This window comes from Schistocerca cancellata, chromosome 3 (genome assembly GCF_023864275.1).
Source record: "Schistocerca cancellata isolate TAMUIC-IGC-003103 chromosome 3, iqSchCanc2.1, whole genome shotgun sequence".
NCBI lineage: Eukaryota > Metazoa > Arthropoda > Insecta > Orthoptera > Acrididae > Schistocerca > Schistocerca cancellata.
This window is the reverse complement of record NC_064628.1, coordinates 50,160,524-50,175,198: the sequence shown is the minus strand read 5'-3', so window position 1 is coordinate 50,175,198 and position 14,675 is coordinate 50,160,524. Positions and strand designations below refer to the sequence as shown.

The following is a 14,675-nucleotide window of genomic DNA, read 5'->3' as shown; positions in this document are numbered from 1 at the left end:
CGCATGTGTCAGCACCAGTACAACATGCAGCTCTTCAGCCAGAACCAGAGAAACGAATAGATTTAAAGCACAAAAAAGATAAATATTTACAATTTTTTAATGATTATTAAAATAATTTCACACAGATGTTTTTTTTATATAAAAAAGGAGAGAGAGGGAGATTGCGAGAAAACTGACAGAGCTCTTTACTGTTCTGAAACCGGAAGGACCTGCGCCCCTATGGTACAGTTTGGAACAGGAGAAGTTGAGAAGTATGATGCGGAACTTGAATTGAGCTGATGGCGGAAACTGTTGGTTACGACTGGTAGAAAGACTACATAACAGAGCGAATTTCATGGTCTGGGAATGTGAAACTGACATGGGGAATGTGCCGGTGTGAGGCTCGTGAAATTTGTCGGTATGGGCGCAGCAGGATACCAGGATTGTAAATTAGACGGAAAAATGTAGTTATTGGGGTCGAGTTTGCGGGTTGTGTACCCTACATACGCTAAATGTTTGTGAACAGGAAAGAAAAGTTGTGAGCTAGTAAAGGATTCTTGTAGGGGCGGGTAAACAGATCGGAAACCAAGAGGGGAGTGCGTGACAAAAAAAATTGTTCAAATGGCTCTGGGTACTATGGGACTTAACATCTGTGGTCATCAGCCCCCTATCACTTAGAACTACTTAAACCTAACTAACCTAAGGACATCACACACATCCATGGCTCTGAGCACTATGGGACTCAAAATCTTAGGTCATAAGTCCCCTATAACTTAGAACTCCTTAAACCTAACTAACCTAAGGACATCACACACACCCATGCCCGAGGCAAGATTCGAACCTGCGACCGTAGCAGTCCCGCGGTTCAAAACTGCAGCGCCAGAACCGCACGGGCACCGCGGCCGGCCACACATCCATGCCCGAGGCAGGATTCGAACCTGCGACCGTAGCAGTCGCGCGGTTCCGGACTGAGCGCCTAGAACCGCTAGATCACCGCGGCCGGCACAGTGCGTGACATTCACACATTTGGAGAGAGTGATAGAACTTTGGTGAAGCAGATATCGGGATTGTACTGGCATTGCAGACGATGGAAGGAATCAAGGTCCCATAGGTGTACAGACCTGCGATAGGCTAAAATCCTCAGAACGGCCAGTTAGCAGATTAGTGATTTTATTCTACTGTAGTGTACCTGTTTGATACAAGAAATGTATTCGCAGTTGCGATTATGGTCAACCAACAGCTGTATTACGGAATTACGACAGTGACAATTTGTGCAGGACCGAACTCGATCAGGGATTTCCCTCTTATCGCAAGCAGTCGCCTAACCGTTTGGCTACCCGAGAATCACTCACTGCCAGACGGAAACTTCCATATGTCGTCAACCATGTCTCTACAACCTGTACTCGTACATCCATTATGTGTACTCCCATGCGGGGGAGACATTGTAGTTGAAAGTCGCTTGCTCAGAGTCAGCAGATAAATACGATATTGCAGTGCCTGTGTTATTCCGAATTATGATGCAATGTTCCTTCGGACATGAAGGCGCTTGCGATCAGCCGGAAATCCGGGTTCGCTTCCCGATCCGGCACAAATGTCCATTGTCATTCCATAACGCACCTGATGGTTGTCCATATTCGCAACTTTGAATACGTTTCTTGTATTTCATAACGGCTGTAGTCTTCGTAGTCGCTGTTCCTTTGAATGTGCATGCATGTTCGGAAGAACATTGCATTGTTCGCCTTAAGAACACTGGCGCTGCAGTGTCGTATTTTTGTTGGATTTTTAAGAGATAAGTTTCCGTGTTAGTTTATGATCAAGGAGTAGTCTGAGATATTTTGGTGTATTAGGTAGTTGGACAGGACGATCATACATGATTAGCAAAAAGTTACAGTGCTAGAAGCTGTGAGTGGTTCGTCCTTTAAACATTGGTTAGGTTTCGTATGACTTTATATAATGGAACGACTGGTTTTCTTTTTTTTTTTTTTTTTCGTCAGTCTACTAACTGGTTTGATGCGGCCCGCCACGAATTCCTTTCCTGTGCTAACCTCTTCATCTCAGAGTACCACTTGCAACCTACGTCCTCAATTATTTGCTTCACGTATTCCAATCTCTGTCTTCCTCTACAGTTTTTGCCCTCTACAGCTCCCTATAGTACCATGAAAGTCATTCCCTCATGTCTTAGCAGATGTCCTATAATCCTGTCCCTTCTCCTTATCAGTGTTTTCCACATATTCCTTTCCTATCCGATTCTGCGTAGAACCTCCTCATTCCTTACCGTATCAGTCCACCTAATTTTCAACATTCGTCTACAGCACCACTTCTCAAATGCTTCGATTCTCTTCTGTTCCGGTATTCCCACAGTCCATGTTTCACTACCATACAATGCTGTACTCCAGACGTACATCCTCAGAAATTTCTTCCTCAAATTAAGGCCGGTATTTGATATTAGTAGACTTCTCTTGGCCAGAAATGCCTTTTTTGCCATAGCGAGACTGCTTTTGATATCCTCCTTGCTCCGTCCGTCATTGGTTATTTTACTGCCTAGGTAGCAGAATTCCTTAACTTCATTGACTTCGTGACCATCAATCCTGATGTTAAGTTTCTCGCTGTTCTCATTTCTACTACTTCTCATTACCTTCGTCTTTCTCCGATTTACTCTCAAACCATACTGTGTACTCATTAGACTGTTCATTCCGTTCAGCAGATCATTTAATTCTTCTTCACTTTCACTCAGGATAGCAATGTCATCAGCGAATCGTATCATTGATATCCTTTCACCTTGTATTTTAATTCCACTCCTGAACCTTTCTTTTATTTCCATCATTGCTTCCTCGATGTACAGATTGAAGAGTAGGGGCGAAAGGCTACAGCCTTCTCTTACACCCTTCTTAATACGAGCACTTCGTTCTTGATCGTCCACTCTTATTATTCCCTCTTGGTTGTTGTACATATTGTATATGACCCGTCTCTCCCTATAGCTTACCCCTACTTTTTTCAGAATCTCGAACAGCTTGCACCATTTTATATTGTCGAACGCTTTTTCCAGGTCGACAAATCCTATGAAAGTGTCTTGATTTTTCTTTAGCCTTGTTTCCATTATTAGCCGTAACGTCAGAATTGCCTCTCTCGTCCCTTTGCTTTTCCTAAAGCCAAACTGATCGTCACCTAGCGCATTCTCAATTTTCTTTTCCATTCTTCTGTATAGTATTCTTGTAAGCAGCTTCGATGCATGAGCTGTTAAGCTGATTGTGCGATAATTCTCGCACTTATCAGCTCTTGCCGTCTTCGGAATTGTGTGGATGATGCTTTTCCGAAAGTCAGATGGTATATCGCCAGACTCATATATTCTACACACCAACGTGAATAGTCGTTTTGTTGCCACTTCCCTCAATGATTTTAGAAATTCTGATGGAATGTTTTCTATCCCTTCTGCCTTATTTGACCGTAAGTCCTCCAAAGCTCTTTTAAATTCCGATTCTAATACTGGATCCCCTATGTCTTCTAAATCGACTCATGTTTCTTCTTCTGTCACGTCAGACAAATCTTCACCCTCATAGAGCCTTTCAATGTATTATTTCCACCTATCTGCTCTGGTAGCATCGGGATATGAAGTGATGGCGTTGAAAGGACTGTTGGAATTTCTAGGTGGAGAACTATTAAGGGGGGGGGGGGGACGATCGTCATCAGCATATTGGGTCCGCAGCCCATGGTCTAGTAGCTAGCGTTTCTACTCCTGGATCACGGGGTCCCGGGTTCGATTCCCGGCCGGACTGGGGATTTTCTCTGCCAGGGGGCTGGGCATTTGTGTTGTCCTCATCATTTCATCATCATCAGTCGTGACAGTGGATGGATTGGAGGGCGTAAAAAAATTGCAGTGTGAAGAAGTTGGGACTTTGTACGGGCGCTGATGACGGCGCAGTTGAGCGCCCCACAAACCAAACATCAGCACATCGGAGACGGACAGAGTGGGGTGGCTTGTGCATGTCAGCAGCGTAAAAGGAATGGAGGGAGGAGATTTGGGGCACTCTTGTATAAGGATGGAAGCTGTGGCAATTGCTGTTTATTATGATACACGACGGATAATTGGATAGAAAAGAGACAATAACGTGCACTTAATTCATTGGGTGTGGATTGGTCTGGCGTTTGAACTGGAGACCGGAATGTCATACTTTATCAAAAATTATTTGAATACAAGAGACACAAAAAAAGGCAGATTTTCGGTTATTAAGCTGACAGTAGATGAGTGAGTTATAGGAGTTGGCAAACGAAGGCTGATTTGGGATGGAAGCCACAGTGGTTAATAGTAATGAATAGGTGTTGGCTTAGGTGAGTTGGAAGAGGATCGATTCGAAGATCTTGCTAAACACCGAGGTTGGGAGCAGTCGTCTTGGGCGGGTTTGTTGGGTTTAAGGAACAGTAAGATTCGGGTCAGCGTTGTCGGTATCGCTCGCCCCCCTCCTGTATAGCCATGTTGTCTACTGTGACGTCACTGGTTCAAATGGTTCAAATGGCTCTGAGCACTATGGGACTCAACATCTTAGGTCATAAGTCCCTTAGAACTTAGAACTACTTAAACCTAACTTCCCTAAGGACATCACACACACCCATGCCCGAGGCAGGATTCGAACCTGCGACCGTAGCAGTCCCGCGGTTCCGGACTGCAGCGCCAGAACCGCACGGCCACCACGGCCGGCTGACGTCACTGTGATATTAGACAAGATTAAACCTTAAAGTCCGTGTTTTCTAACCAGTTAAATAAGCTGGGTGTGAGAGTGAACAAGTCATCGGGAATTACAGGGTATGAATGAAATGGACAGCGCTGGACTAAATGTTCAGTTGTCTGCTCTTCTTGATTACATTCACACATTGGTGAACTGATCCAGCCCCATTTGTACCTGAAGTACCTACAACAACCACGTCCAGTCCTTGACCTGTTGAGGTGGCACCAAAGGTTCCTCGGTAGGTCAAAACCTTTTGGCTTCTTTGTGGGATCAAGGTGATGGGCTCTTGTTCCCAATGTTTTTGTTGACCATTCATGCTTCCAGCTTACATTTAGATCAAAACCATCCGCGATGAGTTGTCCTGCAGTAACACTTGATAGTCTTATTGATCGCAATGGTTGCTGTGGCGGATGACAGAATTCCTGTTGCAGTGATGCAGAGATTTTCTTGGTCTCCCTCAGTAGAGCTTGTTTCCGCCTTAAGTGAGTTGGAGGGATGTAACTCAGTACAGGTAACCAGTGGCATGGGATTGATTTGATGGAACAAAAATATCTCGGAATCACTCTAGATGGAACCCTGAGCTACAAAGAGCACATCACCAAGCATTCTCAAAAAGTTGCTGCCAGGAACAACATACTACATAAGCTCAGTTGTACCCCCTGGGTAACCCCTGCTGGATGTCTGCGTTTAACCGGCACCAGTCTTGTGTACTCTGCTGCCGAGTACTGTGCACCTGTCTGGTCTTTCCTACTAATAAATCCTCAATCACGTCACTGTAAATTGTAACAAAGCAATGAACCGTTTCTGAGAGCTAAAGCTTGTCTCTTGGTGTGTTCCAGTGGCGAAACATTCGGCAGCCAGAAGAGAAACTTTGACGAGATCGACAGGAGCGGCTTCAACAGCTTCATCAAGAAGAACTTCGACGAAATCGACCGCTCGGGCTTTGACCGTTTCGTGAAGAAAAACTTCGACGAGATCGATCGATCTGGCTTCAGCGGCTTCGTGAAGAGGAACGCGCCTATGCTGGCACGCCACTAAATGGCCAGGGCGACCACTGAGGCGCTCCACCCCCGCACCACCCTGCACCCGCTCGCTGCTCTCCGTGTTATGTTGTAGAAACAATGCTCCTCTGCCGTACTGTTCCCTCAGTCACAGGAATATTTTCACGTCTACTTAAAACTATTGTGTAGAAGAGCATAGAATTAAAGTGTTGGTGTTTTCAATTATTATGTACATACTCGTGTATAATTATTAAATGTCCTGACGCAACCTACCTGTAAACGTATACGAATAAAAGCATCCATTAGAAAAGGCTATCTTATGCTGGTGCACATTTTGAACCACTCAACTGGGCCAGAGTTCCTGTATTGCGAAATACCTCCTAGTCAGATAAATAAATATCACCGAAACCAATATAATACTTTCATGTTTTCTGTACCATTTCCTTTACAACACCTATCAGCTATTGTGTAAAACTGGCGTTCTTCTCAACAGGTACAACTATTACTGAGTATGAAAACAAATGTAACCCAGTCCTCACGTTATGGGAATGTTTTTGAAAAATGTGCCCCAGTAAACTGGATTAAGGACAAGTCCAGAGGACTAAAGGTTTCTACGTTCATCTCAACTGGTTCATCTCCTTCTACAGATGATGTAATTTCTAACTACTAAAATCTACACTTTACTGAGAACAACAGCTAACATTCAAAGTAAATTTCACTATCCTGTCCTTGAGCTTACAGCCTGCAGCCTTTAATACTCACTGAATAACAACTACAGGTTGCTAAAATATCGATAGTCACCTCTAAACATTGCACCCTATGTGGTTAGTGAACGTCTGCTACACTCTCGATTGAATGTACACTCCTGGAAATGGAAAAAAGAACACATTGACACCGGTGTGTCAGACCCACCATACTTGCTCCGGACACTGCGAGAGGGCTGTACAAGCAATGATCACACGCACGGCACAGCGGACACACCAGGAACCGCGGTGTTGGCCGTCAAATGGCGCTAGCTGCGCAGCATTGGTGCACCGCCGCCGTCAGTGTCAGCCAGTTTGCCGTGGCATACGGAGCTCCATCGCAGTCTTTAACACTGGTAGCATGCCGCGACAGCGTGGACGTGAACCGTATGTGCAGTTGACGGACTTTGAGCGAGGGCGTATAGTGGGCATGCGGGAGGCCGGGTGGACGTACCGCCGAATTGCTCAACACGTGGGGCGTGAGGTCTCCACAGTACATCGATGTTGTCGCCAGTGGTCGGCGGAAGGTGCACGTGCCCGTCGACCTGGGACCGGACCGCAGCGACGCACGGATGCACGCCAAGACCGTAGGATCCTACGCAGTGCCGTAGGGGACCGCACCGCCACTTCCCAGCAAATTAGGGACACTGTTGCTCCTGGGGTATCGGCGAGGACCATTCGCAACCGTCTCCATGAAGCTGGGCTACGGTCCCGCACACCGTTAGGCCGTCTTCCGCTCACGCCCCAACATCGTGCAGCCCGCCTCCAGTGGTGTCGCGACAGGCGTGAATGGAGGGACGAATGGAGACGTGTCGGCTTCAGCGATGAGAATCGCTTCTGCCTTGGTGCCAATGATGGTCGTATGCGTGTTTGGCGCCGTGCAGGTGAGCGCCACAATCAGGACTGCATACGACCGAGGCACACAGGGCCAACACCCGGCGTCATGGTGTGGGGAGCGATCTCCTACACTGGCCGTACACCACTGGTGATCGTCGAGGGGACACTGAATAGTGCACAGTACATCCAAACCGTCATCGAACCCATCGTTCTACCATTCCTAGACCGGCAAGGGAACTTGCTGTTCCAACAGGACAATGCACGTCCGCATGTATCCCGTGCCACCCAACGTGCTCTAGAAGGTGTAAGTCAACTACCCTGGCCAGCAAGATCTCCGGATCTGTCCCCCATTGAGCATGTTTGGGACTGGATGAAGCGTCGTCTCACGCGGTCTGCATGTCCAGCACGAACGCTGGTCCAACTGAGGCGCCAGGTGGAAATGGCATGGCAAGCCGTTCCACAGGACTACATCCAGCATCTCTACGATCGTCTCCATGGGAGAATAGCAGCCTGCATTGCTGCGAAAGGTGGATATACACTGTACTAGTGCCGACATTGTGCATGCTCTGTTGCCTGTGTCTATGTGCCTGTGGTTCTGTCAGTGTGATCATGTGATGTATCTGACCCCAGGAATGTGTCAATAAAGTTTCCCCTTCCTGGGACAATGAATTCACGGTGTTCTTATTTCAATTTCCAGGAGTGTACTATGGTTGATACAAAGACAGCTGTTAAATGATAATACTAACAGAATACCTGATAGCTGCGTTGGAACATAAATTGGTCTTCCTTTCCACAGGCTCTGAAATTTACATGCACTCAGGTCTGGGTTGAGATGCTGCGAGAGCTGTTCACGTATTTCTCCAAACTGTTTGAGCCCTGACGGGCTATAATGTCATGGACGGCTCCACTACCATGGGCAAATTCCTGGGATACCGAATTCCATCCCAAGTGAAAGAATATTGGCAGTAAGATCTTATTCATTGTGATGAACTATTCATATGTTTCTCCAAAGTAACAGAGTAGAATATCATGGTAGAGTCCACTGACATCGGCGAATTCCTGAGACATTGGGTTCCGTCACTCGTGAAAGAATATTGAGAGCAGTATCTTATACACCATGATGTTCATGTGCTTCTCCAAAAGTTTTTTGTCCAGACAGGCCACGATATTACGGGAATCCTCACTGCCATTGGAGAATTCCTCGCACGACGGATTCTAGTCCAGGTGAAAGGATATTGAAAGTAGGATCTTATTCATCATGATAAACTATTTATATGTTTCTCCAAACTCTTTGTGTCCTGACAGGCTAGGATATCAAGAGAGGCCACACTGCTATGGGCGATTCTATCCCAGATGCAAGAGTATTGGGAGTCTTATCTTACTCATAATGATGAACTATTCATATCTTCTTCCAAATTCTTGGGGGCCACGACAGGCTAGAATGGGCTGCTTCACAGCCAAGGACGCATTCCTGATACGTCGGATTCCAGCCTAGGTAAAAACAATATTTGGAGTAGGATCTTATTTTTCATGATGCATTATACATCTGTTTCTCCAAACTCTTTGTCTCCTGACAGATTAGAATATCAAAGGAGGCCCCACCGCCACTGCAAAATTCTTGGCACAACGGAATGCAGCCCAGGTGAAAGAATATTTGGAGTAGAATCTTATTTATCACGATTAACTATTCATATGTTTCTTCAAACTCTATCAAGGGAGGCTGCACTGCTGTGGGCGAATCCTTCGAACGTTAAATTCCAGCCGAGGTGAAAGAGATTAGGGAGTCGGATCTTACTTATCATGGTGAACTGTTTATGTGTCTCTCCAAATCATTACACGCCAGAACAGGCCATGACAGGCGGCCCCACTGCCATGGACAAATTCCTGGGACGTTGGATTCAGATACATGAGAAAGAATATTGGATGTAGGATCTTCTTCTTTACGATGAACAGTTCCTCTGTTTCTCCAGACTACACTCCTGGAAATTGAAATAAGAACACCGTGAATTCATTGTCCCAGGAAGGGGAAACTTTATTAACACATTCCTGGGGTCAGATACATCACATGATCACACTGACAGAACCACAGGCACATTGACACAGGCAACAGAGCATGCACAATGTCGGCACTAGTACAGTGTATATCCACCTTTCGCAGCAATGCAGGCTGCTATTCTCCCATGGAGACGATCGTAGAGATGCTGGATGTAGTTCTGTGGAACGGCTTGCCATGCCATTTCCACCTGGCGCCTCAGTTGGACCAGCGTTCGTGCTGGACGTGCAGACCGCGTGAGACGACGCTTCATCCAGTCCCAAACATGCTCAATGGGGGACAGATCCGGAGATCTTGCTGGCCAGGATAGTTGACTTACACCTTCTAGAGCACGTTGGGTGGCACGGGATACATGCGGACGTGCATTGTCCTGTTGGAACAGCAAGTTCCCTTGCCGGTCTAGGAATGGTAGAACGATGGGTTCGATGACGGTTTGGATGTACCGTGCACTATTCAGTGTCCCCTCGACGATCACCAGTGGTGTACGGCCAGTGTAGGAGATCGCTCCCCACACCATGATGCCGGGTGTTGGCCCTGTGTGCCTCGGTCGTATGCAGTCCTGATTGTGGCGCTCATCTGCACGGCGCCAAACACGCGTACGACCATCATTGGCACCAAGGCAGAAGCGACTATCATCGCTGAAGACGACACGTCTCCATTCGTCCCTCCATTCACGCCTGTCGTGACACCACTGGAGGCGGGCTGCACGATGTTGGGGCGTGAGCGGAAGACGGCCTAACGGTGTGCGGGACCGTAGCCCAGCTTCATGGAGACGGTTGCGAATGGTCCTCGCCGATACCCCAGGAGCAACAGTGTCCCTAATTTGCTGGGAAGTGGCGGTGCGGTCCCCTACGGCACTGTGTAGGATCCTACGGTCTTGGCGTGCTTCCGTGCGTCGCTGCGGTCCGGTCCCAGGTCGGCGGGCACGTGCACCTTCCGCCGACCACTGGCGACAACATCGATGTACTGTGGAGACCTCACGCCCCACGTGTTGAGCAATTCGGCGGTACGTCCACCCGGCCTCCCGCATGCCCACTATACGCCCTCGCTCAAAGTCCGTCAACTGCACATACGGTTCACGTCCACGCTGTCGCGGCATGCTACCAGTGTTAAAGACTGCGATGGAGCTCCGTATGCCACGGCAAACTGGCTGACACTGACGGCGGCGGTGCACAAATGCTGCGCAGCTAGCGCCATTCGACGGCCAACACCGCGGTTCCTGGTGTGTCCGCTGTGCCGTGCGTGTGATCATTGCTTGTACAGCCCTCTCGCAGTGTCCGGAGCAAGTATGGTGGGTCTGACACACCGGTGTCAATGTGTTCTTTTTTCCATTTCCAGGAGTGTATTTTTCCAAACTCTCTGTCTCCCGACAGACTAGGATATCAAGGAAATCCCCACTACCACTGGAAAATCCCTGGCACGGCGGACTCTGGCCACGTTGAAAGAATATTGGGAGTAGAATCTCATTCAGATCGATGAACTATTCATATGTTTTTCCAAGCCCTTTGAGCCATGACAGACTTGTGTACCATGTGGGCGCTCACTGCCACAACCAAATTCCTGGAACATCAGTTTCTGCTGTAGGCGAAAGACTACTGGGAACAGCATCTTATTCATTGTCTTGAACTATTGATATGTTTCTCTGAACTCTTTTGGCCTTGGCAAGACAGAGTATCATAGGTGTCCTCACTGCCACACTTGAATTCCTGGTATCTCTGATTCTGCCCTAGGTGAAAGAATGTAGGGAGCAGTATCTTACTCAGCATGAAGAACTCTTCGTATATTTCTCCAAATTTTATGGGGGATCTTATTCAGCAAGAAGAATTACTCGTATATTTCTTCAAATTTTATGGGGCTTAACAGGCTAGGATAACGTGGGTGTGCCACTGCCTTCGGCGGATTTCTGGAATGTCAGATTTCGGACCAGATGAAAGACTATTGTGGAGTAGGGTCTTATTCATTATGATGAACTATTCATATGTTTCTCCAAACTTTCTGGGTACAGACAGGCTAAGATATTGTGAGAGGCCACGGCCATGGCTGAAACTCTGGGACGTTGGATTCTAGACCAGGTGTAAGACTGATAGGAGTAATATTTTATTCATCATGATGAACTAATGTGTTTCTCCAAATTCTGGGGCTAGAAAGGGTGGCCCCACTATCATGGGTGAATTCCTGGAATGTCGGAATCTGAGAGAGTAGGACCTTATTCATCACGATGCACTATTCATATGTTTCTCCAAATTCTTTTGGCCTGAAAAGACTATGTTATCAAGGGGGGGTCCCACTGCTATGAGCGAATTCCTGGGACGTCAAATTCTGTCCCAGGAGAAAGAATGTTAGCACCAGAATCTCATTCACCACAATGACCTTGGGATCAGGTTACATGGCTGATTAAATATGGAAATCTTATAGAAGCGTCTCCAAATACCTATCACTTTAACTTTTAGTATAACAAGTTTCAGAAGTTTGTGAGATTTGGGAATGAAATGCGAAGTCTCGAAACCAGCTATGTCTCAAATAAACGGTATAATAGTGACGTTTGAATGATATTTTACATAATATTTCGAATTTTTGTATTATTGGGTTAAGGGATGACTAATTTTGCTTACGACAGTTAGCTGTAGAACTCTTGAATCCCTAGATAGGTTAGTAGAGCTGAAAGAGGGGTAAACGAGATGTAATTGGTCTATTAGAAAGTGTGGCGAATACGTCAGTCGCAAATAGAATTATAAATAGATCATTTTGTTACAAATGGAAGAACTTCAGGTGAAGATTTTATTGCAAACAAGAAAAATTATAACAATATCATGGAGTTTGAAGGACAGTAAGACAATCACAATTTCTTTTAAAAACAATCGAAAGATTTTCTACGGAAATGATTCGATTTCATTCACCGACTCGCTCACATTCTGATGATTTAGACCTCAATTAGAAGTACAGAAGCTGATAAAAATCAACATGTCCAATTATGGGAGGACTTGGGAGATTTTAATCCGAAATTTGGAGAAAGACTAAATAAGGATCTGGAACTTTCAATTGATATCAGACAAAGGTCACAACATTTTTATGCATAACATTGATTTACACACGGTGTTCCGTAAATTCCAACATGAAGGAGGGCCTTCAGCATATGTACGAGTTAAGTAATCATGCTGATTAATTCTGCAATGTGTAATACATTAATTACGACCAACGTTATCTACTCAATCTGATAATTATCGAAATAACTCTCAGATTACTTTACATATGTGTTGTGCCCGTTAGGGGTGTGGTGCCGGTTTGATAGACGTATAACAACGTTTAGGTAACATATTTATTCACAACTTTAATTGACAGATCAAAATCAAAAGGTGGACCACTAATCCACGTTTACAATCAGTATCACAACATATAATAACTCCAATATACGACCTTTAAAAAAAGAGAATAAAGGACAGCGTCACTTCGACAGAAGTTAGGAAGTTTAACTCACAGTATCTAGCTGACAAGGCCACAAATAAAAGAAAAATCCAGAAGATCTTAGACCTATGATTCCTTTTACATTTCTTTTAAAGCAATCACGTAAGACACATTCATGCGAGCACCTTGACCACCTACTCAGAGCACGATTCCGTTACTCCAAGCACTCAGACCATTGTGATTTCAAACCTCCAGATTGGTCCTTCCAAAAAATGTTCTCCAAACAGTACTCACTAGAGGTTTCAGAAAGCACTGTGTAGTCTTAATGCAGCCACCCAAAATACACAGTAATCACAACATTAGCGATAAAGATAGGTACCAATTACGACAGATGCCCTTGTCAGAATAACAGCTGCTATTCAATTTTTTTTTCCTTTATTGAATTTCAATTCCCCCCGAAGGGGGCGGGCTGGCAGCAGCTTAGTACGCTGCTCTACAGCCTACAGACTTTTTAAAAAACGTAAGAAGAAAAGAAACAAGAAAAACAGGCGATAAAACGGTGACTTAAATTGTAAAACGGCGGAAAATTGTGGAAAGTTAAAACATGAAGCAAAGGAGTTGGCAATGTTAATAAAATACACAGGTATCAGACAAGTAACATAGTAGACACACAATTGTGGAAAGTTAAAACATAAAGCAAAGGAGTTGGCAATGTTAATAAAATACACAGGAATCATACAAGTAACATAGTAGACACACAATTAAAAAAACATGGCGACAGTCTGGTTTCTGTTCGCAAGAGATAAAAAAATCACACCCAGCGACAGTATGACGGCCGTTCGCAACACTTCCCAAAAGACATACAACACGGAACACTCACTGTAAATCACTCACTGTAAAACACTGCACGAAAATGTCGGCACAAAGATGACACTCCCCAGTCAAGGGCAAATGGGGGGGGGGGGGGGGGGAGCTGCTATTCAATCGGCAACGTGTACTAATATGGAGTCTATGACCATGAATCAATAGCGAGAATAAAAACATTAGCGCGAATAAAAAAAAACACACAGTTACATTTGAGCTCGACAACAGCACGTGTGCGGGCATGAATCATTGTCCAAATCACAATACAGCTTACTATAGCCACCATTTAACAAAGCATATATGACTTTCGTAATTCGATTCGGCTGCCCCACAACCCTTCCACAGCGAGTAAAGATTATCACTTTATTCTTACATAAACCATCCTTTGAATGGCTGGAATATTCTCACGCAGAGGAATGACGTACACTAACGTCACTTAACGAAGGTTTATTCAGCACTTGCACATACAAGAGCGCGGAGCGAACTGCCTCTGGCCAGAACACATCCGGTATACAGGGTGGTCCATTGATAGTGACCGGGCCAAATATCTCACGAAATAAGCATCAAACGAAAAAACTACAAAGAACGAAACTCGTCTAGCTTGAAGAGGGAAACCAGATGGCGCTATGGTTGGCCGGCTAGATGGCGCTGCCATAGGACAAACGGATATCAACTTCTTTTTAAAAAATAGGAACCCTCATTTTTATTACATATTCGTGTAGTACGAAAAGAAATATGAATGTTTTAGTTGTACCACTTTTTTCACTTTGTGATAGATGGTGCTGTAATAGTCACAAACGTATAAGTACGTGGTATCACGTAACATTCCGCCAGTGCGGACGGTATTTGCTTCGTGATACATTACCCGTGCTAAAATGGACCGTTTACCAACTGCGGAAAATGTCGGTATCGTGTTGATGTATGGCTATAGTGATCAAAATGCCCAACCTGCTTGTGTTATGTATGCTGCTCTGTATCCTGGACGACATCATCCAAGTGTCCGGACCGTTCGCCGGATAGTTACGTTATTTAAGGAAACAGGAAGTGTTCAGTCACATGTGAAACGTCAACCACG

The 14,675-nt window shown here is 45.5% G+C and overlaps 1 protein-coding gene across 1 annotated transcript in view; it reads left to right on the top strand.

Moving 5' to 3' along the window:
- Window positions 1-6,100, top strand: part of LOC126176032 (orcokinin peptides type A-like) — a 418,366-nt gene extending 412,266 nt beyond the window's left edge. Inside the window, exon 4 of the mRNA XM_049923162.1 lies at window positions 5,540-6,100. Coding sequence (XP_049779119.1) covers window positions 5,540-5,738 — 199 coding nt within the window. The 3' untranslated portion in view covers window positions 5,739-6,100. The remainder of the gene's footprint in view (window positions 1-5,539) is intronic.
- Window positions 6,101-14,675: the final 8,575 nt, after the last annotated feature.